At 38.0% G+C, this 27,816-nt stretch overlaps 1 protein-coding gene across 1 annotated transcript; it reads right to left on the reverse strand.

The window, feature by feature from the left end:
* Window positions 1-201: 201 nt before the first annotated feature.
* LOC114250203 (uncharacterized protein C05D11.1) lies at window positions 202-23,004 on the reverse strand. Its single transcript, XM_028183967.2, has 18 exons — window positions 22,638-23,004; window positions 21,614-21,959; window positions 21,421-21,523; window positions 20,233-20,355; window positions 19,406-19,519; window positions 18,240-18,392; window positions 17,371-17,640; window positions 16,987-17,129; window positions 16,312-16,420; window positions 8,526-8,696; window positions 6,953-7,189; window positions 6,161-6,280; window positions 5,113-5,408; window positions 4,285-4,459; window positions 3,284-3,427; window positions 2,113-2,270; window positions 1,293-1,445; window positions 202-407 (listed from the first exon to the last, which is right to left on the reverse strand). The coding sequence occupies exons 1-18, from the start codon at window positions 22,774-22,776 to the stop codon at window positions 350-352; spliced, it is 3,012 nt and encodes a 1,003-aa protein (XP_028039768.2). The 5' UTR covers window positions 22,777-23,004; the 3' UTR covers window positions 202-349.
* Window positions 23,005-27,816: the final 4,812 nt, after the last annotated feature.

Raw genomic sequence — 27,816 nt, forward strand, 5'->3', positions numbered from 1 at the left:
AATGTTCACTAATAATCTGATTATAATTAAGTTATATTTTTTGTATAGAAATACATAATAGCTTTAAGATATGAACGGTGATTAAAATAATTACTATCGCATTTTAAAGGGTTTTTATTTCTTTATATTTTACTAAACATTATTGCTGATAAACATCCGATATAATAAATTTGTACAATACTTTGAGAATAAAAGAAGGGATAATAAAATAAATTTATTTATTAAACACTTTAAACATGGTTCACAAACAATGTAGCTTTTAGCGAATTTCATTGACATTAGTTATCAAGGCATATTTCAACAATAAAATATTCACAAGTTTTATAGCTAAACTCAATCGACATAATATTTATTTGTTGAGATGCGTAGCTTCGATCGAGTCAAAAGCTTCTAATTTGACATCCAACCTGAAAAATAAAATTGTATTCGATTTTGAAAACGAACATTATGATCTAAAATATTGTATGTAACTTACATTAAAGTTATAGATATTTAGAGTATACAAATATTTTGTTTTATAGTATTCGTTGTATATATGAATAAATATTGAAGAGAGTACGAAATAATGAAGAAGAATGCTAATCGTACCTACCTGTGTAGGTGCAATACGCGGGGTAGAAAGAATTTGAGAGGGAGATGTAGTTGAAGAGAAGATCTAATAGTAATTCGACAGGTAAGATAAGTGAAGTCAACGAAGCTGTTAGGAGCCCAGAGTCGCGTACGTGTACGTGTATCCACTGATGAAGAGCAATCTTATCGGTGTGTGATCCTCTCAATCCTCTCTAAACATCTTTCCCGTTCATCTTATTTTGCAAATCCAGCTCGCCATTCTCGTGTAAGGCGAACGGTAGGTCATACCTTTTTTTCCTAACTAAGCTGAGAGTATTGAGCGGCTATTTCAGAGTAGGTGAGCTCACGGGGCTCAAACCTGATGACGTTGTTAACACGAACCCTAGCAAGAGCAGTGCTTCGCAGAATCTATCACCGGATCGGAAACGCGACCCACTGAGAAGATCCGGCGAGGAACTCAGTGGGCTGTGTCTGTGTTAATTTACTGGTCGAGCCCTTCGTCGCGAGCGACGGGTTCGACCAGAACGGTGACCGGTGCTTGAGGTACCTAAAAGCACCGTTAGTGGATCGAGAGGATCCGAAATGACGTGTTTGGGGCGACGTCCACTGCTTTCCATTCTGTTCGCAGGATCGGGAATGTAGTTACTTTATCGAAGTGGCGTCATACCGAATCACATTACAATACTGATAACGTGGACTATGAGTAAAACAGAATTTCTCACTTTTCGAAGCTGGCCTGTATTTCGTTGACCTTGGAGGGATGGCAGACGACGCACACGGTAGACTGAGACAAGTCGAAGAGCGCCGGCAGCCAGCGCCGCGCCGCGCCCTGCACCGCCTCCGCACTCACACACGAGATGGCGCTCACCAACTCTCTGCGGGAACAGACCAACTGGTTATTCGATACTTTTGAAGTCGTGCCCTAAAGGATAAGATGTCCGGTGCGTTCGTGTTGAGCGATGCACCAATGTTCGAATCCCGCAGGCGGGTACCAATTTTTCTAATGAAATACGTACTTAACAAATGTTCACAATTGAGTTCCACTGTGAAGGAATAACATCGTGTAATAAAAATCACAACCCGCAAAATTATAATTTGCGTAATTACTGGTGGTAGGACCACTTGTGAGTCCGTACGGGTAGGCACCACCGCCCTGTCTGTTTCTGCCGTGAAGCGGTAATGCGTTTCGGTTGAAGGGTGGGCCGTTACAACTATACTGAGACCTTAGAACTCATATCGAATATCATATACGAATTTACGTTGTAGATGTCTATGGGCTTCGGTAATCACTTAGCACTAGGAGAGCTGTGAGCACGTCCACCCATCTATGCAATTAAATAATAAAAAACTTATTAACATTCAAAATAGAAGTAGATACTTTTGAGGAAAAAGAAAAAAATGCACACGTTTTTGTAGATGCTTTTACTCAGAGTAAATCCACCTTTATGCTTCGATGTCGAAAAAAAACTGGTCTGGACGTGAGTGTAATTTGGCTTACTTATGTAATGTAGTAAATATGAAATATTTGATTATATTGCTTACTTGTTGTATTGTTCTCCGACCCGTTCGACATACTTCAGGAGGGATAAACCGACGACATCGGCAGGACTTTTCTCGTTCTCCACTACCTCAAACAAAGAAGCACTTCTGGCCGACGTGAATAAATCGTGATCAAATTCTCCACCGTCCACAAATTCTTTCTGATGACAAAAAAAACCGACATTTCAGTATTGTTTTCGCCACTCAATATTTTATGACCACAGTACCTATCTATGCCTACAAATTCGTTCAGCTAGTTTCATTTAAGCCTTCGTCAAACAGAACGCGTAATTAGCGCGTGTCAGATCGCTAAACTAACGCCGCGCTATGACGCCGAGATGTGTTGTACTACTATGATAACATACCGTCAAACAGAGCCCCAGCGCTATAAGTACGCAGCGCTCTATCGCGGCGTTAGGACACTTTGACATCAGGCGTTGTAATTTTTTACAAATTTTATTTTAGCGTCCGAGTGAATGTGTATTAAAATACTAGATAATGCCCGAAAAAATGATATAAATAGTTAAAAAAATACCCATGCTTATACAATGCCACATCTGAATCACTCGATTTCTTAATACTTTTAAATTTTCACACTGCTATCGAAAGGCACTATGATTTGGCGAATGCGTTGCGTCAAGGTGCGTTACGACTCATCTAGTCAATTTGTGTGACATGAAAAGAGCGCGACGTTAAGTACGCGGCGCTAACTACGCATCCTGTTTGACGAAGGCTTTAGTCATTTTATATTTAAACATACAGGGTGTTACTTTTCCGAAAACAAGGCACTTCTGCTTAGTTACTGAATCATATAAAATCCTTAGAACAGTTTAGTTGTAGTCATGATATCGAAAAGTTATATACAGCCTCGAATGGCAGCGCACGAAAAACTTTAATGTTGATCACCCAATATATACCATATAGAATGATTAACTTTACACTTGAAAACATAAGTGGATGATACAATTTGCTAATTTTGAGAAAGCGAGCAACAAACCTTTGTTACTTGTACTTTTTCTTCATACATATCTCCTTCATCAGATGCAATTTTTAAAAACAGCCTTTAAGCTAAAGTTTTAAGGTCTAATGCGGTTTATATGCTTAACACCTTCATTCAAAGTAAAAACTAAAAAAAAACTAAAATCCACTCACGTCTTGAATTATTTTTACTCACCAGTATACTAATGGCTTTAGAATAGGCAGCGACGACGCTCGTGGCGCGATACAGCGATAGTATGAGTCGACCCTCGTTAAGCGACGCTCGTATACCGTAACCGTAGGACAGACCGGAGCCACGGATCTGACGCCACATCGGACCCTATGATTGTCAAAGGAAATATTAAAAATACATATTTTGTAATTAATAGTCACAGCCCACCTGGTTTTAAGTGGTTACCGAAGACCGTAGACATCTACAACGTAAATTCCGCCACCCACCTTGAGATATAAGTTCTCAGATTTCAGTATAGTTACAGCTGCACCCTTTAAACCGAAACGCATTACTGCTTTACGACAAAAGTAGGCAAGGTGGTGGTACCCACCCGTGCGAATTGACAAGACATCCAGTTAATATTGATAAGTATTGAATGGTGGCGGATAGATGGCGCTATACCCGCACGCTGAGTGCGGGCGTACCTCAAGCTGCGTGAAGTAGTTGATGACTGTGGCGGATAGATGGCGCTATACACGCACCTTTTTCCTACCTATGCTGATAGCCTTGAGAGGCTATTTCAGCTTCTCCTTGACGTGTGAGCTCACGGGGCTCAAACCGGGAGTGTTGCTAACACTGGCCCTAGCAGAGCCATGCTTCGCAGAATCTACCAGCGGATCTGAAACGCGATCCACTGAGAAGATCCGGCGAGAAACTGAGTGGGCTGTGTCTGAGGGACGACCAGGTCATCATGGAGATCCACGTTCCTTAGAAGTGCGGGCGTACCTCGAACTGCGTGAAGTAGTTGATGGCCGGTGGCGGATAGATGGCGCTATACACGCTCCTTTTTTCCTACGTATGCTAATAGCCTTGAGAGGCTATTTCAGCGTAACCTTAACTAGTAGGTGAGCTCACGGGGCTACTACGGAATCTACTACCGGATCGGAAACGCGACCAGGTCATTATGGAGATTCTCGTTCCTTAGGGACCGTTACACGCATGATGAACGCTGAGTGCGGGCGTACCTCGAGCTGCGTGAAGTAGTTGATGGCGACGAGTAGCGGCGCGACGGTGCGCGCGTCGTGCGTGTCGGGCCCGGCGCTGAGCTGCGTGAGGAAGCACGACTCCACGCCGCCGACGCCCACCACGAACCCGCCGCTGCGCTCCTGCAGCAGCTCCGAGTCGAAGTACAGTCGAGGTCTACACGTCATTATAATATAATATCAATATTATCGAGGATTAAAAGACTATTTGTTTTAAGCTACATTTTTGCAACTTTATAGGAGTTCCGTGCCATGTAAAGTTTAAAATTTGAAAAAAATTTATCTTAACAAAAAAACTTTAAAATTATAAATAATTACAAACAAATCGTTTGTACCTATATTTATACAAAGTTTCTACATTATGTTCTTTATAGACGACATACTACTACTGTAGAATGTCAATAAAAATCTATTTGAGAATTTATTTATTCAATCGTAGTAACTTTTCCATCTTAACAAATATCAATCGTAGAAATTTTAATAAAAAAAAAACACATAAAATTAATCACTATATTATCTGAACCTACTACTATTTTAGTCTATTATTTAAATGAAATTATATTTTATGGAGGTATACAATATCACTATTTCGAATGAAGCCGTAGTTAATTAAAATAGTATCACTAGAATTATGCCGGGTTGTTACATACTACGCATATTTTTAATAAAACGAACAACGCCATGTACTGTATTTTGATTTTGTTTAATTCCGGTTTTCATAGAAATATAGACCTTAAAAATACCCCATATGATTCAGATTACTGGTGACGTACACATCCTTATTCCAACGAAACTAACTTTTTTACTTACTCAAGTGGCGTTATCTCGTTCTCCCTCACGAACCGTTTCCACGGCTCAGCGCTGAGCTTGTACCGATCGAAGTCCGCGGCCAGGTGTAGCCAGGCGTTCGCAGTTAGATTCCTGAAGGATCTCCTCGCTTCGTTGAGGATATTCTCAGCGCAGTCTCCACCGGCGTTCAGTTTTTCGACAAGTTGCTTCAGGAACTTGAGCTGCCTCAGGACCGAGCACCAGTGCACGTTGCTGTCTTCGCAGTACACGTAGTCCCGGAGGGTCGCGTACGCCATTGTGTTACCGTTCCTGCGAAACTTAACGAACAAAATATAGTTGACGAGGTTATCCCTCTGCGTTTCAGTTTGAAGATTTTTGTTTATTGCTTAGATTGGTGGAGCTCACGGCCCACCTTGTGTTAAGCGGTTACCGGAGCCCATAGACATCTACAACATAAATGCTACCACATACCTTGAGATATAAGTTCTAAGGTCTCAGTATAGTTAGTTACTAGGGCTGCCCCACCCTTCGCCCCAGAAACCTGCGGGGTGGTGGTACCTACCTGTGCGGACTCACAAGAGGTCCTACCACCAGTAAAATAGAGACATAAGAGAACGGAGACCGGCCTATATCCAAACAAGTACCAGATTCATGATGCAATGCCTTGCTGATGCCTTGGTAAATGCTTTAACATCAAGTAGATACTCAACCCGACTGCCTATTCTAATAGTAATTATAAGCGATTTGTATAATTTTACTATTGTATCTAGTATGTTGGAACGTACTGTTGTTCTATCTAATTTTATATTCCTCAAATAAACAACACTTATTTTTGGCAAATGGTGTGATAGAGTAAAATAGATCACTCCTGATTGTCTTTTAGTGTATTCATACTGCTAGACTACAAACAAAATTTTACATTATTTTCACAGATGACTAATTTTGAACATTAATCACTATTTTATTGCTAGATTTTAATTTTCCAACTTGAATTTAGATCGCACCGACATAAAATCGCTCCTTAAGAACATGTCTTATCAATACATAGGATATAAAGCGTCTACTTTACCTGTGCACCTTCGTTGATTAACCTCTGAGCGAAAACCAAGAGTCTCTCTTTAGTAATTTCCGCTTTGTAAAGAACTTCATACAAATGGTTAACTACTTCTTCGTAATCTTTTGGCTCGCACTGAAATGAATAATAATTTAGTCACAACTTAATATATCGTTCGCAAATAATGTGATCTTGTATATTTATTGTCTAACTAGCTGTACCCGTCCGCTTTGCTGGGCATTTAAAATTAACATTATTATTTCTCACCACCACAAAGATTCTCATCATTAATGTCCCCCAACTGGTGTAGGGAGTCCAACACTCATATAAATATTAGCCTATCTATTAAGTACATGTATTTTCTACATGGATACCTAGTTTCAAATCAATCAAATGCATGGTTCGGTAGTTATAACGGAACATTTGTAACTACGATCAGAGACTGGCACTTCTAACAATCCTCCTTGTGATTATTGCTCAATAACTTATCCGACCGCGACGGGGCAACGCAAGGCCAACTTGCCCGAAACTTGTCTGGTTGGATTCCTCGGAATCACTATAGGTCCTTTCAGGACTCCCAAGCACCGGTCACCGCCCTAACTAACCAATAGACACCGTCCACTGAATTTCTCAATGGGTCGCTTTTCCGATCCTAGATTCTGCGAAGCACTGCTCTTGCTAGGGCTAGTAATAGCAAATTCTCTCAGATTGAGCCCGTGAGCTCAACTACCCGTCCGGGCTTAACTGGAATAGCCTCTTAGACTACCAGCGAATGGGTAGGGAAAAAAATGTGTCTCGTAAACTCACCCAAGTCTTAATTCTGATAAAGTTTCCGAACTTTCCAACGCTGAAGCTCGCGGATTCATCGAGGCCTATATTGTTGCTGAACATGACAGTTAACTGTTCGGTGGCCGATATGACTTGTTCGTGCGGTATCAGTGTGTCGTCGCGGTACACCGGACACTCGGCTAGACCGTTCAGGTGCAGCGGCAACCAACTCCGGGTCGCAGCGTCAACTGATGACGTATCCATTATAATGTTTATCTGTCGACAAAAAATAATCACATTATTATGCGCCTACTATCCGGCTATTTATCAAATATCATTATTACCCGGTTATGTATGAATATATCTGATTTATAGCAGTTCCTGCTTACTTCCCCTTCTTCTTTTTCTGCCTGAACAATCTTTCACCCTAACATTTGTTATGTACTGGTCTTGGAGTGTTCCAAACTCTGCTTAGTTAACCAGCATCTTATCTTTTTTTATGTAAATCAATCATTTCACATCGAATATTTGATCTCAAAGACCATTTTCCAGATGTTTTTTATTTCAACTATCTGATAATTTTTCTACTTGGTGGTCACTAGGTACTGGAGCCTATAGGTATCACAGCGCGAATACAGCTGCACACTTTAAATACACAATATAAATATAGTTCAAGTCATACTTTGAAGTCGTCGTGGCCTAAAGGATAAGACGTGCGGTGCATTCGTATGTAGCGATGCACCGGTGTTCGAATCCCGCAGGCGGGTACCAATTTTTCTAATGGAATACGTATTTAACAAACGATCACGATTGATTTTCACGGTGAAGGAATAAATTCAAATTCAAAATCATTTATTTCAACTTGGATGTCATCAAAAACACACTTCAAAAAAAGCCACAGTCCTGAGAAGAACCGGCGAAACAAACTCAGCGGCCTTTTTTTTTTTTTTTTTTTCTCAAATATTTTCTTTTTTTTTTTTAATATAAGAAAACATATTTACAGTATACGAAAAAACAAGTCAAAAAAATACAATTCAAATAATAATAATAATGAAAAATGAAAGGGCCAGGAGCGAACGCCTCATTCCCACGTAGTGCCATCTAGTAAATAATCCTTAACTTTATAATATGCCTTGTTGCACAAACTTTCCTTGACAGTTTTCTTAAATCTATCCGCGCGCTTAAAGCTAACATCGTGTAATAAAAATCAAATCCGCAAAATTTTAATTTGCGTAGTTAACTACTGGTGGTAGGACCTCTGGTGAGTCCGCACGGGTAGGTACCACCACCCTGCCTATTTCTGCCGTGAAGCAGTAATGCGTTTCGGTTTCAAGGGTGGGGCAGCCGTTGTAACTATACTGAGACCTTAGAACTCATATCTCAAACTGGGTGGCGGCATTTACTTCATACATATCTATGGGCTTCGGTGTACACTTAACACCAGGTGGGCTGTGAGCTCGTCCACCCATTTATGAAATAAATAAAAGTGTGTGTGTGTGTGCAAGTCACACACGGTAGAAGTAAAACTTATAAATAAGATAACAATTCTAAAGAAGTTTCACTTCGAAAAGTTTAATTACATACTGTTGTAAGAAATAATATTGGTACTCACATAAACGAAGTTAGTTTTTAGATTATGCAGTCTGGTGTAGAGCGGCACCGCGTCGATATCGAAGTGCGGGCAGGCCTCCGCCCCGCTGCTCCAGGTCGAGATGGAGTGACACTTGAGGGAGTCGCACGACGGCACCGGGACGGCCGCCAGCGTGCCCGCCGGTGGAGGCAGCTGAAATTATAAAATAAATTCATTATAAACATCTAAAGAAGTTCATTAGAACTACATTATTTTGTATTACTTTTTTATATTAATGTTGCGTCTATTTCTTAGATGTATCTTGAGGTGGCCAAGAAAATGAATAAATGCGTTTACTTCTTCAAATACTCATTATATTGTTTTTAATTATTTTACAAATACGAAATTGAAATGCGCGTCCATCTTTTTTCTTCGTGTTATAATTTTTAAATTTTGACAATTGGTGCCACTGTTGCGTTTCCTGTTTTGTGATTGGTTCGTGCGATATGACGTCATCGTTGGCCAATCACAGCCATCAATGTATCACGTGACGTTGATTCGTTAACATGCTCCCGGCCTTGGAAGCACCAGGTTCCAACAATTGGCGGTGATCATTCAGGAACCCAGCAGCTGCTATCGTGCGTAATCATTCTTCATGTAAGGGAAGCGGACAGATTTTGGAGAATGCCCGTCTCACAATCCCATCCGCTTTGCGAATATCAGCCACACGTGACAAGCTGTCTTTGCCTGGATATGTTTTGATAATTCGTCCCAAGCTCCATTTCAATGGCGGTAAGTTGTCATCTTTTATAAGAACCAACATGTTTTCCTTGAGCTCACCCCTATGTTGGTACCATTTGCTCCTGGTTTGCATCTCTGACACGTATTCTTTAGCCCAGCGGCTCCAGAAGTGCTGGCGGATCTGTTCAACTCTCTGGTATCTGGTAAGTCGACTAGCCGGAACATCGTGAAGGTCATCAGGTACAGGTGCATTTAGCGGACGGCCAACCAAAAAATGAGCTGGGGTAAGTGGAAGAAAATCCTGTGGATCTGAGGACATAGGGTTTAAAGGTCGGGAGTTGAGGACAGCTTCAACCTGCGATAGTACTGTGCTCATTTCTTCAAATGTAAGGTGTGCGTTGCCAACCACACGCCGCAAATGATACTTACAGCTTTTAACACCAGCCTCCCACAAGCCCCCAAAATGACTAGCATAACACGGTATCAATCTAAAATTTATATTTTGAGAAATCGCGTATGCCTTAATGTCATCTGAACAAAAATTTAAAAACTTTGCGAATTCATTCATTGCGCCTACAAAGTTGCGCCCGTTATCGGAGTATATTTCAATAGGTTTTCCTCGACGTGAAATGAACCTCTTCAGTGCCAACAAATAAGCATCTGATGAAAGGTCGGTCACAAGCTCGAGATGTACGGCGCGTGAAGCAAAACATACAAATAAACATATATACGATTTTTGTAATCTTGCTCCCCTACCCCTACGATTTAAAATGAACACTGGTCCTGCATAATCCACTCCACAGCGTAAGAAGGGAAAACCTGGCTGCAGCCGTTCTCGAGGCAGATTCCCCATTATGGGATTAACAGTTACTGCGCGCAATCGGGCACACTTCATACAACTATGTACCACCTTCTTGGCAAGATTACGACCTCCAATAGGCCACCATGACTCTCGTAACGTATACAAAAGAAGTTGCGGCGCAGCATGCATCATTCGAGTGTGTTCGTATTTAAACAATAAAAATGTAAAATTATGTTTAGAATGTAACAAAATAGGATGACGTTTATCGTAGCTAAAGTCGAGTGAATTCTGAATACGTCCACCGACGCGTATTAAAAGATTATTATCAATAAATAAATTCAATTTTAATAACTGAGCACTAGCTTTTATTTTTTCTCTTTTTACTAAAGACCCGTATATATCAGGGAAAGATTCTTGTTGACAAAATTTAACTAAAATTATTTCAGCACAATTAAGCTCATTTAATGTTAATAAACCAGTCCGTTTGTTATTCTTGTAACGCGCATTGTTTATAAAACGCAATACATACGCTGCTGCACGCTTCATTCTTATGAACTGAGAGTATCTAGAAAATGGATATAGAATATTATCATTATTACAATTAGCTACTTGACAAGCAATATTTGACCTTAGTTCAGGTAAATCTTCTTCATTTAGATATTTATTATTGACTACATTTGGTACCTCAAAATTGGAATCTTTCAAAAATTCAGGGCCTTCCCACCATAATGATGATGTACTAAGCGTATCTAGACCTATACCTCGCGAAACCAGGTCAGCTGGGTTTTGTTTTCCAGATACATGGCGCCATGGATGATCTTTCGTTAAGCAATGAATTTCTGCAGTTCTATTTTGAACATATGATTTCAGTAAGTTAGTCGGCATACCCAACCACCCCAGGACAATAGTTGAGTCTGTCCAGAACACAACCTTATTGAAATTAGAACGCAAAGATTCATTAATTTTTTTATATAGTCTCGCACCTAGAACAGCGCCGCATAGTTCCAACCTAGGTATAGTTATAGCTTTAAGCGGAGCCACTTTACCTTTAGAACACAATAAACGCGTAACAACGCTTGAATCTTTATCAATAGTACGAATATAAGCGCAAGCACCATAGGCTGTTTGCGAAGCGTCTGTAAATATATGTAGTTGTATACATATGGTTTCAATACACATAGTATAGCGCGGTATGTGTATGTTATTTAACAATGATAGGCAAGCAACAAACCGATCCCATGATTGCGCGACGTCACAAGGAACCGGTTCATCCCAATTAAGTTTCAACAGCCAACATTTCTGTAATAATATCTTAGCGATAGTAATAACTGGACTAATTAAACCTAAGGGGTCATAAATTTGTGATGCACCCGATAAAATAATGCGTTTCGTAATAATGTTGTTGGCATCATACTTAATTTGCGTGTAAAACATTAATTCATCTAACTTATTATTCCATCCAATACCTAAAGTTTTGTTTTGAACGTTATCTCCTGCTAGGCCGAGTTTTTTTGTAACATTTTGCGCATCGTCATCATCAGCGCAGTCAAAGTTAAAAATCCATTTACGTAAAATTAAACAAGCCGATTTTAAAACCTTATCAGTACCTTCGCAAATTTGATTTAATTTTGAAATACTATTTGCACTGCAAATTAAGTCGTCCACGTAAAAATTATCATTAATAGTTTCTTTCACATACGGAACCTCACACTCTTGCGCTAATTGTTTTAAACATCTACAGCTTAAAAACGGTGCCGAAGCGGTACCATAGGTAACAGTATTTAATTGATATACCATGAGTGGTTTGGAAGGATCGTCTCGCCACAATATCAGCTGATAATCTCGTTCATCATCTTCTATAAGTACTTGACGGTACATTTTCTCTATGTCTGCGCAAGCTACATACCTGTTTTCCCGAAATCTAAGTAAAATCGCGATTAAGTCGCCTTGTATAGCTGAACCGATCATCTGCAAGTCATTTAATGATAACCCCGAAGTGGAAGCCATACTAGCATCGAAGACTACACGCAACTTTGTAGTAGTGGAATGTTCTCGAAACACACCGTGATGAGGTAAAAAATAATGTGGTGTTTGATAACTGTGTACAAGACTCATGTGGCCTAAGTTAATGTATTCGTGTATAAAGTCGATATACATTTGTTTGTAAGTAGGATTGCGTTGTAACCTTTTTTCTAAGGCATAAAAACGACGTTCAGCTTGTGTGCGCGTGTCACCTAGTAACTTCGGAGAGTGCTTGAACGGAAATCGAACCTTAAACCGCCCGTCGGCCATCCGTGAGGTTGTTTTAATAAAGTGCTCCTCACAGGCGCGCTCCTCGTAGCTTAACTTAGGAAAATTTCTTGGTAATTCTTCGATTTCCCAAAAACTTCGTAATAATTGATCTAATGAGCATGTGTCACTGTCAACGGTTTGCGTATAATTGCAGCTAACATGTCTTTGTTTGCGTGTAATAGATTGAAATGAGCCCGAGATTATCCAACCAAGATGCGTATTTTGAAGATAGGGGCCATTTTTAAGTCGTATTTTACCTTCTCTAACTAATTCCCAAAACAAATCCGCGCCTATTAATAAGTCAATCGGCTGACTATCATAAAACGTCGGATCTGCAAGTACAATGTTATCCGGTATGGTAAACAAATTAACGTTATATGTCTTTCTAGGTAAGTTTGATGTTATATGAGGTAGAATTAAACACTGAATGCGTGCAGCATAACTACCAGTGCGTGATTTGATCTCAATATCACAGGATTGCGAACACTGTGTTATTGTATTACCTACACCGTGAATTTCTTGAGTGGACTGTATTATTGGTGGATTTAATTTGTCACAAAGTGTTTGTGTGATGAATGAACGTTCGCTGCCACTATCGAGTAGAGCGCGCGCTTGATGGTAAACACCCGACTGGCTACGTATTTCTACAATAGCTGTGGACAGCAAAACTGGTTGCGCTGGATGCATGTTATCAATTGTGTCAGTAGATTGCGCCTAAAAAGAGTGTGCGTTCGAGTTATCTTTCGTATTAGACGGGACAGCTGATTGTTCACAAGATGGTAACGTAACTTCAGGAAAACTATGATCATAATTTTTAATTACATCGCAAATTAATGAATTATGTTTTTTATCACATTTTCGACATGGCCCGAACACACAGGTGTCAACAGTATGTCCTGGACGCATGCAATTAGGGCACAACTGTTTAGTTTGGATAAATTTTAATCTATTTTGCACACTTAGGTCCAAAAACTTTTGACATGAATATAGCGGATGTAAATCATTACACATTATACAGGGTCTGTAATTACGTGCATTCTTTCCTTGTGATTTATTATTATTATTTGGTTTATTTGAAACTATATTGCAATGAAATTTAGATGTTAACTGGTTAGTGAATTGCTTTTTATTATTGTCTGTCGCGCTATATACGCCTGCTTTACTGTGTGATACTATAAGTGTTTCCAAAATATCCGCCCTATTTCTAAGAAACTGAAGTAAGTCATTTAGTTGAACTACAGTTTTGGTGTTATTGGTTGATGTAATTAAACTACACTTGTGCTGTTCCCATTCCCGTTCGGTAATGGAATCTAATTTTGTGACAATGATGTAAATGATTAACGTATCCCAATACTCTGTAGGTTCCCCTAAAAGCTTTAAAGCGCGGAGGTTTTTTAAAATATTATCAATTAATTTGCGTAATTGCACTGGTGATTCTTTAGTCAACGATTGCATGGTAAACATGGATTTGACATGGTTATGTACTAATAGTTTCGTATTATCAAATCGATTTAACAGTAGTTCCCAAGCAACTTTATAATTATTAGCGGAGAATTCTATGGAATCTATGACCGATTTAGCGTTACCGGACAAAGACGATTTTAAATAATGAAATTTTTGAATTTCTGTAATTGTTTCACTATTATGTATCAATGACAAAAATGTATCGCGGAACTCTAACCAGTGCTCATATAAGCCGTCAAAGGTGGGGACAGATATAGTGGGTAATTTAATACTTTGAGAACTTGTAATCGGTGGTTCAGATATCATACCTTTTGACTTTTCATCAGCGGTGGTCAGACATTCAGCAAGGGCAAGAATATTATAATATTTTTGCTCGAAATCTTCACGCGATTCTAACTGTTCTTCTATGTCGATTTCTACACTAATGTCTTCTATTTGAGTCTGAACGAGGTTAAAATCATTCATTAAACTTTGCGATCCTGCCATCCGCACTTTTAGCTCGGTACGTTGATGAATAGTTAATTCTACACCTTCGAATGAATTCACGTATTTTCCAAAGTTAGTCAAACGACATTTAATAGATGCGCGTTTTTTTGTAAGATCTTTCATCAATAATTCTACCTTATGATCTGATGTAGCCATTGTGGAAACAAGTAAATGGTGGTGTACTTACAGTTTTTAAATAATAAAACAACAAAGTACGTACGCAAAATGAAAAACAAAAAGGGTTTGAAGAAAGCAGAGTACTACTATATACGCGAAGGGGAAAAATTTTTGCAAATTTTGGTTAGCACGCCTTGCCAAAGCACTGTAATCTTGCGAAGCTGGTGAGATTTTCCGAATTTTCCTTTTCAATGGCCGATGCGTCTCTCAAGTAAGCGTCTGGTTCAACTTAATTGATGATCCGGTGCTGAAGGTCCAATAGAAATGTTGCGTCTATTTCTTAGATGTATCTTGAGGTGGCCAAGAAAATGAATAAATGCGTTTACTTCTTCAAATACTCATTATATTGTTTTTAATTATTTTACAAATACGAAATTGAAATGCGCGTCCATCTTTTTTCTTCGTGTTATAATTTTTAAATTTTGACAATTGGTGCCACTGTTGCGTTTCCTGTTTTGTGATTGGTTCGTGCGATATGACGTCATCGTTGGCCAATCACAGCCATCAATGTATCACGTGACGTTGATTCGTTAACAATTAATTTTAGCGAAAGTTAAAAAAACACATTTTTTTATTGATTAGATGGGTGGACGAGCTCACAACCCACCTGGTGTTAAGTGGTTGCTGGAACCCATAGACATTTACAACGTAAATGCGCCACCCATCTTGAGATATAAGTTCTAACTAGTTCTAAGGTCTCTGTATAGTTACAACGGCTGCCCCACCCTTCAAACCGCATTGCTGCTTCACGGCAGAAATAGGCGGGGTGGTGGTATCTACCCGTGCGGACTCACAAGAAGTCCTACCACCAGTAAACTTTCTAGAAATAAACTAACTATGAATTGAGTATCAGATACAGTTAGCTGCAAAATTATTATGTGAATAATTGAATCCAAATTAATCTAACTTAGTCAACATCAACTAGATGAAATTTTATTAACAACATGCGTAATAAGTAGATGACGGTACGGCGTAAAACCTAATTGTATTTTTTACCTAATTACGGTTTCATTGTAAATGTTGATATCGTATACTTACGTCCAGTTAAAATATTGATACCTCATGATCTTCTAAATAATAAGTTACGATTGTACACGAGACAGTTTTCTTAAGCCGAAACTAAGTGTTCATAACCCGAAAATGTTTTTGTATCTATATATTAATACGTGAAGCAAAAACTTTGTATCCCTTTTTACGAAAAATGCGCGGACGGAGGAGTATGAAATTTTCCACACTTATAGAGAATATAGAGAAGTGCATAACGCAAATATTTTTTTAAAATAATGCATGAAAAATACATTACCATGTATTTGACGCACACACGCATGCATACTATTTATTGTCAAACTTTTGTTCTTGACGTCTGTTGTCGAATTGAGAATAGATTAAATATTGTTTGTCTTTGTTAATATTTTTATAGTGTAGTCTTGGCGAAATTTGAGATTATAGAAGTATAAAATACAATTATAATAGTGTACAAACTTACAATTCTAATTAATTATAGTCGAATTTCGACTACTGCGGGACCTCTAGTTATAGTATAATTTGTAAGATTGAGGTTTGTCAAAGTTGTTATGAAAATTGAACTATTTTGTAGTGAGTAAAAAAATCCAAAGTATCAAAATATCTACCAATTAATATAGTCGATAGGTTGAATTAATTAGTTCCATACGATTTTACACTACCCAGTCTGCCTCATCCCAAGATCGGAAGCGGGTTGTTGAGCGACAAGAGGTTTTAGTCAGTCCAACCGTGACAGCTCTGCCTACCGCCCTAAGTCATAGGCGGAAGTAAGACGATTTCCTCCTAACAAAAAAAATGCTATCTATGCACTTTTGTAGTCCATTGTACCTTCTACATATTTACCTCATTAAATTGAATAGCATCTTCTAGTTGTTTGGCTTTTTCGGTGAGACCTTTCTCACCTAACAAAGCTCGTTGGTCTTCTATCCTCCGTTTCTCCTCCTCGGCCATTCTAAATCACAAAAATGAGTTTGTATTATTGTAATAACCGTTTTTTACTACATGCATATGAATATATATACGGTACATACACCAAAATAACATTTTTTACAATTTTTGTCTGTCTGTCTATCTGTTTGTTTGTTCCGGCTAATCTCTGGAGCGGATGGACCGATTTTGACGAGACTTTCACTAATAGGTAGCTGATGATAATATAAGGAGTAACTTAGGCAACTTTTTTTAGACTAGCTTCGCCCCACGGCGACACTCGCGGTACGACAATAACCGCGGGTAACATCACGGGACAGCTATCAATAATAAATTTATTGTTTCCGAATCGAAGCGAGGGCGGGTCGTTAGTAATATATATATTTTTTAATTACTTTATCATAGAAAGGCGCATTTAAAACTCGGTTTGCTTCGTACCAGTTTGTGTCAATATTAACAGCTAACAAAAAATATTTATCAAAGTACCTGTGAGCATTAGAGAAAAGTTTATTACGTTATCCTTAATAGTATGTTTGCAAAAATAAACATCCTAGCTTTTGGATTCGATATCAATATTTAATCGGGTCTTACTTTTCCTGCATCTCAATGCTCGGGGAACCAACAATAGTAATTACGTCTTCATTAAAATATTTACGTAAAAGTTCCAACCAGTAGTCTGACGATTCTTCCATTAAATCTTGAAGATCTTTTTGAGGATTCATACGAGATATGAACTGTGAACAACACATTAGAGTAATGTTAGATGATTCTATAATGAGTAAGCAGCTTGTTTGTAAACGAAATTTGTGTATTGTTCTAAATACAGTCTTTTTTTTATAATTGAATACAATTAATGGGGAAATGTATAAAATTGTATACAGGGTGTTTTTTTTAAGAAAAATTCTAAGGAATCAGAAAACATGTAAATATTTAGTCAAGTGTGAGCTGTCTAACTAATTTGAAAAAAAAACATACATCCTGTTCATTCTGTGAGTACAGAGAGTCTCCGATGCAGCGGAAGGCGATGGCCTGATGCGGCTTAGCCTCAAGGCTGGCCGCGCTCTCCCGGAGTTGTTTCTGCAGTAGTCTCTTCAAACGGACCATGTCGATGGGCTCGCCGCCACTACGGACATGCTCCAGACAGCGTCTAGCTTCTTCTTTAGCTTTTTCCAATTTATCAACCGGCACATTATCTAATTCGATTTTTATCAAGGACGCCATATTCTCAGTCAAATTGTAGGATACCTGGAATTATTAAAAAGTGAATTACATTTGATTAACTGATATTTGGCCAGTCACCGTTCTTTTAACCCAAATTAATTAACCTATTATATAAATTTATTTACCCTAAATTATTTAACTTAACTTAACCTAAATAAATAATTAATTTAACCTAAATAAATTTAACCTAAATTAACCCATAGATACAGCCCACTGAGTTCCTCACCGGATCTTCTCAGTGGGTCGCGTTTCCGAGCCGGTGGTAGATTCTGCAAAGCACTGCTCTTGTTAGGGCCAGTGTTAGCAATACCTCCGGTTTGAGCCCCGAGAGCTCACCTACATGCTAGGATAACGCTGATATACACTCTCAAGGCTATCAGAATAGGTAGGAAAAAAAAAGATATTTGTTTATATTATATTGCATAGAGTCCAAAAAAGGTTTGTTGTGTTATTTTAAAGGTCTTATTCAATATGGTGAAGTTGTTCATAAGATCCAATGTACATGTAGTTTTGTATTGTAATGTTAAAATTGAAATTTTAATGTATTTTTTTTCTAGTGAAAAATGTAAATGGTTTTAAAATAGTGCTAAATAATTTTCTTTTGTCATTTAGGTTTAACTTACATCGCCAGCAAGGGCGTCTTCCCTTTCCACAAGGCAGCGCTGTAAGGGCGCGGCCGCAGTGTCACACAGGTATCGAAGTAGAATCGCGCAGCCAGTCAATTGCTTTAAACCTGATGGATCCGAGAGGACTGGACCTCGCCATCCAAACATTATCTGAATAATGATAGTTGTTTCTTGTTAAAAACAAAGTACTAAATGAAAAACAACAAAAATTTAATAATGCTTCAATTTAATTTTCTTTTCACAATTCCTATTTGAGCTAGAAATTGGAGCTTGGTACAGCACTTTCGTGATATAATTGTTGATAGTTCAGGCCCAGTCATTTACCATTTTTTCTATGATGGAAAGTTTTTTTTTTATTGTAGTATTAAGCAGCATTTGGTCTACAAGGGTATTTCGTATTGATAACTTCATTAAAAAAAAAAAAATTTTTTATTTATTGCTTAGACGGGTGGATGAGCTCACAGTCTTCATATTAGAAGATTTTTCACCTTGTTAGTTTTAGAAGCTACAAATTGTGCAGCACAAAAAATTTTCTTTATTAAAATATGTTATTTTCGTTATGTTAATTGAATCAAAATTGCTTCAAAGTTGTATAAAATTCTTCTACAGATGAACGACCGTCTGGTGTAGTGGTAAGTGACATGGTCACTACACAAGGGGGTCGCGGGTTCGAATTCCGCCAAGGGAAGATATTTGTATGATAAATATAGTCTTTTCCAGGGTTATGGATGTATATTAAATATATATGTGTATAATAAAAATCTTACATTTATTTCCGTTATCTGGCACCTGTATCACAAGTTTTTTATGAACTTAGCACGGGCCCAGTTAACGTGACGTGATTGTTAGTAAATATTTATTATTTATTTATTTATTATTATTAAAAAAACAAGATATAAATAAATCAACCTTCATATTTGTGCCACTTCCACAAATTCATACATAATTTGTCAAACAATTATTGTCTGATTACAGATTGCAAAGCTGGCTTGCTTTTGTTTAATATTATTTTATATTATTTTGTTTTCACAACAACAATTATACACAAAAACATAATATAACAACAACAACAATTTATTATGTTTTATATTAGTCTATAACCAACTTAATTTTCAAAAATGAATTTTTAAAGACTAAATATAGATATTATTATAAAACAATACCTGTCCGCAATCTTCAATATCAGCCGGCCACTGTTCCCTCAGCTCTCCATAAATTGGTGGCCCTGGGATACTCTGCCAGGGTTTGACCCATTCTTCTTGCTGTTCTGTTTCTCTCTAAAAACATAAGATAATTATGGAAATGGTTGGTTTCTCTCTTATAATGTGAAGCTAATAACCAGTGTCTACAGTTCAAGTGGTGTAGTGTAACTAGTATTATATTGCGCATGTCAGTGTAATAATAATTTGTAGGTATAATTTATTTAACCAGGTCATGCGGTGTGTGCCAATAAACGAATTTCAGCCCATATTTAAATAAGAAGCTCAATTAGTAACAATTTTCTTAAATTGAAACCTGCTTTAGGTTTTGCTAGTAGCTTACGACTGACAGTTACTTAAAAATGAATGGCCATTATTAATGACATAAGAAATAGATTACAAGTAGGTACGTAGCTTTTTGGGATATCTATATAACTTTTTTTAAATTCAGAAATAAAGTTGATACATATATGTACTTGAAAATTTAATTAAATTTTTTAATTTTTTTTTATTGCTTAGATGGGTGGACGAGCTCACATCCCACCTGATGTTTAGTGATTACTGTATAAATTCTAAGGTCTCAGTATGGTTACAACAGTTGCCCCACCCTTCAAACCGAAATGCATTACTGCTTTATGGCAGGAATTAGGCAGGGTGGTGGTACCTACCCGTGTGAACTCATAAGAGGTCCTACCACCAGTATATCATATACTCATATAGATTATATACTCTATCATGTATAAAACTTGAATTTGGTTTGCAGTAAAATAGTTTAAATTAAGTGAAGTCACCTTTGCAATGATGTCATCTTCTACAATTGACAATGACGCAAAAACGTCGCTCGCCTGTATTTGTCCCGCCAGAATTATAGTAAGGTTTTCCGATCGGTAGAATTTCTTATGGAAACTTCTTACCTAGAATTTTTTTCACATTAATGTATATTTGGTGCGATAATCTATAATTATTCAAATCATCAATTTGAATCAGTATTTTGGGAAGACATTAACAATATAAATAATGATATTACAATTTACCCTATTATTAATAAATATGACGGAACTTGAGAATTGTCTCAATGAAAAAAATTAAAGTACAATTTTTATAAAATTTCAGATATTTCACAATTATTGACAGTAAAATTTGGAAAACTTGTTTTTCAAATGTTGTTACCATAAATAATGATATCCGCATTAGTTTGTTTTGAATTTGCTGCCAAAATTCTTTGCAAAGCGCTTTACCTTTCTCTCCCCAAAATATAATTATCTTATCTGAGAGATCCATGTCAATTTGTTGTGAACTATAATGCATTAAGATTTACAACATGTAAATACATAAAAATGTAACATCTACTTTGCCTAAGGTTCCTATGAACATTCACGTTGTGAATTGGTTTTTTTCTATACCCTAATCACTGGTACCCTTGAGGGACTATTCCAGTTCCACCAGTTTATTAGGCATGCACACAGGGCTCGGCCTGAGAACACTTGCTAGCATCTCATCCTACCAAGAGCACCGCTTTATTGAATCTATCACTGTAATCGGAATTGCGAGGCACTGAGTTAATCCGGCGAGAAACTCAGGGGGTTGTGACTATCGGTTAGAGGTCTATGGGCACTAACGACTCTTAATATCAAAGGTATTGTACCGTCTACCAATACAAAATTTGCATCATATTAGTATGTGATTACTATTTTTGACACCGACAGGTGAACGAGCTTCTGTGACCTGTAACCTGTTTTCAAATGAATAACAAAGCCCAAAAGAGTGTGTATGTCATTACCATGAGACATGAAGTTGATCTTTCAATTTTACTGTATAATGCCTGTCCAACCCTGCAAAACAGAACCCCATGATTGTTCGACCAAAATATGGAGGTAGAAGCTACCAGTACAGATTTACAGTACTCCACCGTAATAAATCCTATAACAACAGTAATAAACACAATAGTAATAAATCTTATAACACAAAGGCTTACTTACTTTTGCATTATCAGTTGATGTCCTAAGGTTCTTCATGATACCGCCTGTTTCAGCAGAGTACCCAGAGTTTGGATACATAGCACGTAACAATTTCAATTCACATCTATGAAACACATTTTAAAAAATTACACATTACAAAAATCATTGTTTTAATACAATTATACATGTAACTAATATTATTTTGTTTGCTAACCTACTATCAGCTGAATTTTCACGACCCTGCATCTCACAATATACAACCCCAGCATCTTCTCCATCTCCGTCAATATGATGTACCTCCGTAATGAACCCTTGTTCTGTTAAGGTTGGATGTAAAATATGATCGATGTATATTGGCAACAATGTTAGCATTCCCTCGTCCCCTGCAGTATATATAGTGTAACACGTGTGATCTGTGTCGGTCCATGCATTCGTACCATGTGCCATACAACGATTTGCAAGTTGGTCAAGTACACCCTTGTAAGGGTAGCGTTTAGAACCCAAGAAAACAAGATGTTCCAATGTATGTGGCAGCCCATCATCATCATGAGCTTCTGTTGCTGTAGAACACAAAAAAATCATTATTTAGCATTATTTTTACAACAGTATGTTATTGTCAACGGAGATTTTTAAGATAAAACTGATAATTTATTTTCATACATTATAATTAAGTTCTTTTGCATAATCTACACTTATAAATGCAGTGAAAATTATTGATTTTTTGCAATAATTCTATGTTAAACCAAATTTTTCTATGGAATGGAAATATTGTCGAAGTTCTTTCACATAATCTAGTTTTAATTTAGAGAGAGGGGTATGGGAAATAAAACATAATTCATGTTGCCAGTGAGTATGAAAATTATGTAAAGAGTTAACTTATAAACTGACCACACTTATAAACATTCTCAGTCCACAATATCTTTTATAGTAAATTTGCAGAAGATAATAATCTAACTGATCCAGGTCTTTTCTCCATTATTATAATTAAATTTACTATTTTTATCTCAACAAATAGTCGGAAACTAAATCTCTACCGAAACTGATACAGGTTGTAATTCAAAATCCAAAATTATTGAGTGAGTGGTATAGTTTTAAGTTGGTACAAATATGCATAATTGTTTGAGTTTGATTTAGATTCTAAACATATAATTTAATAATAAGTGCATACCTTCAAATAGTTTTTACGTACTTATATTTTATTAAATAGTATTTTTTTAATGCAATATTATAAAAATTACCAAGACAGAAGTACCCGTTCACAAGTGGTCCTTCGACATCAGCTATTATTACTGTAAGCCCTGTTTTATCCGACACGTACTTGTTCACAGGAATTATGTCTGAAGCTTTTGTTGAAGATATTAGCTTAAAATGAGACATTTCGCCTACTATTTAATTTCGGTCTATGAGGTTAACCTACACTAGTGTCTCTCTATGCCAGTATGAGTGGATTGTTTTGAAGTTCATTAAAATTCGTTTGTAATGTAACGTAGTTACGTAGTGCAGTAGGTACGGCTTAGTAACCATAACGATTGGAGGCATTTAAAATATTCATTCAAGTCGAACTTTAAAAATATCTCGATGGTTTTCGATGATTTTGCCTTAGTCGACTTGAATCGATCTGGAGTTTGTCACGAGACACCGATCACGATTGAAAAATCTCAATTTTTTTCATTATAAATTAATGAATATGAGTCCACAATATTCACTCCAGAAGACATAATTTATGCAATCATGGATACGAAAGCAATTGCCCGGAAATAAGGACGACCGTATTTACTATGAAGACGTAAGTATGCCTATGACTTTCCCCTACCTAATCGTTAGAAGCTAATAGGGCTGTTCCAGCTACGCGTGGGCGGATAGAAGAGTTCACGTACTTAGCCTGAGAGAATTGCCTAACACTAGAACTAGCCCTAGTCAGAGCAGTCATTCCCTGAATTTTTTCACAATATCGGAATCGTAACCCACTCAAAAGATCGGGCGAGAAAGTAATTGGGTTGTGTTTAAGAGTTTTTTTTCTTTCGGATAGGGGTCCGAACTTCATACGAGGTGTCCGCACCTAGGGAGACACAGGGTATGTGGCACTTGACAGTCTGCAAATGTTGGGAGCAGACCGCGGGCGCAAGGATGTTTTAGCGCGCTACCGATCAAACAACTCCCTCAAAGGGAATCGTTTGATCGTTGCGTCCTCGTCACCAAATTAGTACCGGACCTGTCGCTGACGACTGTTGTTACTACGATGCTCCCGTTTTTATCCTGGGTGGAGATCGGATGTCGGGAGAGAGAGTGCAAGAGGAGTTGTTTGGTGGGTAGAACACTAAAAGCATCTTTGGGCCTGCAGTATGCTCCCCACATCTGCAGATCGTCAAGTTGCCAATACTTCGCATGCCTTCGAAACGCGGACACCTCGTATGAGCTTCGGCCTCTTGTCCGAAAAAAATTGGGCTAGGTTTCTAGTCCAACTTTTTGTTCTCTCTAAGTTCGACGAGAATGGTGACCCGTGCTTGGAGAGCATCGAGGGTGGATAAAAAGGATCCGACTATACATATTTGGGACGACGCCGATTTTACGTTGCCCCGTCGCCTGGGTCGAATATTTAGTTATAGGCGGCCACAATTAGAGGGTTATGTTGACAGCCACTTTTTCGAAGAAGTCTATGAAGTCAAGAGTATTAGTAGCATTGAGTTAGTAAAATGATGCAAATAAGTATAAAAAAACCATGAACCAGATGGTGAGAAAAAAACCCAAATGAATATACTACCCACCTGATGGTAAGTGGTTACAACGCTCATGGACGTCGGCAATATCAGAGCAGAGCCAAGCCTCTCCCCATATCTGAGTACTCTCCGATATTTGTATCCATATACCGAGTACGTAAACATATACGTATGTAAATCCCTCACATACGATTGAACGGATAGTTGAAAAATATCTCGATTTTTGAGTCGAAAAATGGACCACTGTAGAATCGATTATAATTTTGAACAGTTTGCGACTAATTCATTCGTGAAATCATCTTGTATTAAGCCATCACTTTATGTGTTATGTCGTTCATTCATTTCGATTTCTGGGGGTCTTGAACTAAATGAAGTGGTACTTCATGCCTCAACAAAGATTTTGCGTTTACAAAGTACAGGTTCCACCTCTCGTAGAGTAGTCTTTACACCTTTTATAGGTGGTAGAGCGTCTTGTGAGCTCGCATTGGTAGGTACCATCACCCTGTCCATTTCTGCCGCAAAACAACAATGCGTTCCGGTTCGAAGGGTGATAGTGAGTGAGACAACCGTTATACAGTTTGACGGCTGTCCCACCCTTCGAAACTTATACTTAAATTATTAAACAGTAAAAGCTCCTTATTCGCGCTTCCTTCATTCGCGTTTTCGGTATTCACGGATTAAAAAAAATGCGACCCAATTCGCGGCTAAAAATTTCTTTATTCGCAGATCTAATAAGTACATACATAATAATAAAAGGATTACAATAGGTTACAATAGGTATATAATAATAATAATAATAATGTTTTTATTTCAAGTATCCATGACTCATATAAATTGTAAAACTTAGACCTATGTTAGTAGTTATATTTACATCACAATGAATTACTGTGGTAACATCCCATGGGAGATGGCACCACAGCGACCCATGTATATACAGTCCAGCCTGCTTGCGATCATGCTCAGGATACTGTTGGAGCTGGCCCTCACTCTGTTTACCAGAGATGCACACCTCTTACGCATGGTAGCGTAAAAACAATCTATGTGCGCGTCTGCAAACATCCCTGATGCGCTACAAAAGCGGGGCAGCACCACCAGCACCCTAAACGCGTTATTGTATTGAACACGGAGAGCATTGTACGATCTTTGAGTATATCCAGCCCACAAGCTCCACGTGTAAAAGTTAGTACAGTAGGCCCTAAAGAGGGTGACCTTGACTTTAAGTGAACACCGTGCAAACCTGGGAGCTATCATGTTTGCTCTAACCGACAACGCTCTCCGCTCTCGTTCAATGTCTTCATCATCTTTGAGATCAGGGGTCAACACATGGCCGAGATATTTAAATTTATAAACTCTTGTCAATGGCGTTCCGTTGAGTACTACGGGAGGTATTTTATCATGCGTCCCACCCCTGGTCTCAAAGACCATGATCTCCGACTTTTTACAGTTGTACACCAAACCGTGTGATTTGGCGTATCCCTCACACAAAGAAACAAGTTGCCTTAGGCCACAGATAGACGCGCTCAGCAGCACCATATCGTCATATAACGCAGTATCCCTTATAAATGCCGTCAAATGGACTAATAAAAAAGTAAAATAGATCTTATTACAAATTTCCCTAAAGTATGTTTGAAGTTAAATGATATCGCCGAGAACTTTGACATAAGGCCCGATCGGCGTTTTTGAGAATGTAAACAAACAGAATGAAAGCAACCTTATTTTACAACAAATAAAGTGTTTTTTTAAATAGTGCTGTTCCTTTCTATGGTGAAAGCCGCTTTGCGTGTTATTTTAAGTCTTATTTTTAAGACGCAAATTGCTCATGCCACTGATGCGTATCAGTCTAAATTGAAGGAGCTTTTAAAAAATACCAAGTATGGGAACATTACAAAATTCTTCAAACCATTGTCTAAGTCTTAAGATAATTAATCAAAATCTTCAAAATCTTCAATTAAATTGTTTATTTTTAATATATTTGTTTTTTTTTGTCGCCTAGGAACGCCTATACCCTATAATCTATTTAAGTTTATTTTATAACAAAAGTTTAGGTCTTTTATTTATTGATTGAAGCACTACGAAGTCTGCCGGGTCAGCTAGTCCCTTATAAATTACTATCCGTATTCAGGGTTTCTGTATTCGCGGTATATTTATGGAACATACACCCCGCGAATAAAGAGCTTTTACTGTACGAGTATATACTTATTATAACTTATACTGTACAGTTGAGAATTAGACCTTATGTTTCAAGGTGTGTGGCGGTATTCACGCAGCGATGCGTATGGGCTCCAGTAACCACTTAACAATAGATAGGCCGTAAGTCAGTTCGTAAAAGACCCGCCCCGGTGAGTTCTTACCCTATAGCAAAACGTAATATAAATGGATACGCATGTCAAAAGCAGGACAAAAGCGTAGGGTAGAGCGCAGAACCTTGTGAAGTCAACATACCGTTCTAACAGGTACCTACTAATTTATACCAAGAAGTAAGCATGGATTTTGGTATGAATGCTAAGATGGGCCGTTAGTCCAATATAAAAGAAACTTCGATCTCAATTCATAAGATTAGGCCAAAGAACCTAAACCCCTCGATCCCCTCTTTAGCCAAACAATACACTAAGTCACGAAGGTCAATATCCGAAATTGACCTTCCGCGCTCATGTAAAACGTGCTTGCGACCGCCCCGCCCTTATGCTTGGTGAACTTTACCTCGTGATCTGCAAGCGGAGTAAAAATGTAGCTAATTCTCTGGACAAACCGTGATCCCTCAAATTACAAGATGTGCGTCACTATTCACTCTGTGACGAAATAAATTCCATAACATTTACGCTGATAAAAAAATAATTAATTTTCAGGATTTTGTTGTTTACGAATACCAATACTAATCGCAGATAAATTAATTCCAAGATAATAAAAATAACGAAAAATTATGATCTATTTAATCATAATCTAGTGTAATTATCTGCCTACACAGTAATTTAATTAGGTAACTATGTATGTGTATGTTACGGTAAAAGTAGACATTGCGGCATTTTCCGGTAAATGTGCATTTTGCCTCCTCGTTTGGGTAATGTGCATTCAACTAACATTTACAATTTGAAAGAAGGGAAATAAATGTACATTAAATTCACAATGACCATGTCGTTTTGGTAAATGTGAGCATGGCATACAAATACGAAATCGCAAGTGCTAGTAATATGCGCACCACTACAACTTAACCTTTTTTTTTTTTTTTTTCTCGGGCCGGGGGCCGAACCTCCTACGAGGTCCCCGCGCCTAGGGGGCGCGCGGGGTATGTGAGACTCAACGATCTGCAGGTGTTGAGAGCAGATCGCGGGCCCAAGGATTTTAGGGCCCACCCACTAAACGACTCCCCTGCACTCTTACACCCGACGTCCGATCTCCGTCCGGGGTCAGTAGGCTTAGTGCGAGTTTCAAAAATCGAATCGAATGACTCGCATCGAGTGTACGCTTTTCACGGTGAAACGTGCGGAGCTCTGAGTGCGAGTTACTCGATTTGCAGGACGTTTATTCATCTTGAGAAGCAATAATTTTTTCTTTTATATTGGTAGCACGCAAGGTTTTTTTTAAGGCGTTTAATTGAAATGCCAAGCTTTCTAACGATATTTATAATTAGTCGGGTAATGGGTAATGTACCTGTGCTTAGTGCGAGTTTTTTTAATTACTCAGTCGATGTTAATGTTATGTT

This window comes from Bombyx mandarina, chromosome 04 (assembly GCF_030267445.1).
Source record: "Bombyx mandarina strain Sakado chromosome 04, ASM3026744v2".
Lineage (NCBI taxonomy): Eukaryota > Metazoa > Arthropoda > Insecta > Lepidoptera > Bombycidae > Bombyx > Bombyx mandarina.

What these genes read in the sequence shown, in the direction of transcription:
- LOC114250203 (XM_028183967.2), bottom strand. Translation starts at nt 22,776, where the DNA reads ATGTCTCATTTTAAGCTAATATCTTCAACAAAAGCTTCAGACATAATT. An exon ending in CATCAACTGATAATGCAAAA is followed by an intron (nt 20,356 to 21,420) that starts GTAAGTAAGCCT and finishes AAAAAATTCTAG; the next exon opens with GTAAGAAGTTTCCATAAGAA. An exon ending in TTATCAGAATTAAGACTTGG is followed by an intron (nt 6,281 to 6,952) that starts GTGAGTTTACGA and finishes TATTCATTTCAG; the next exon opens with TGCGAGCCAAAAGATTACGA.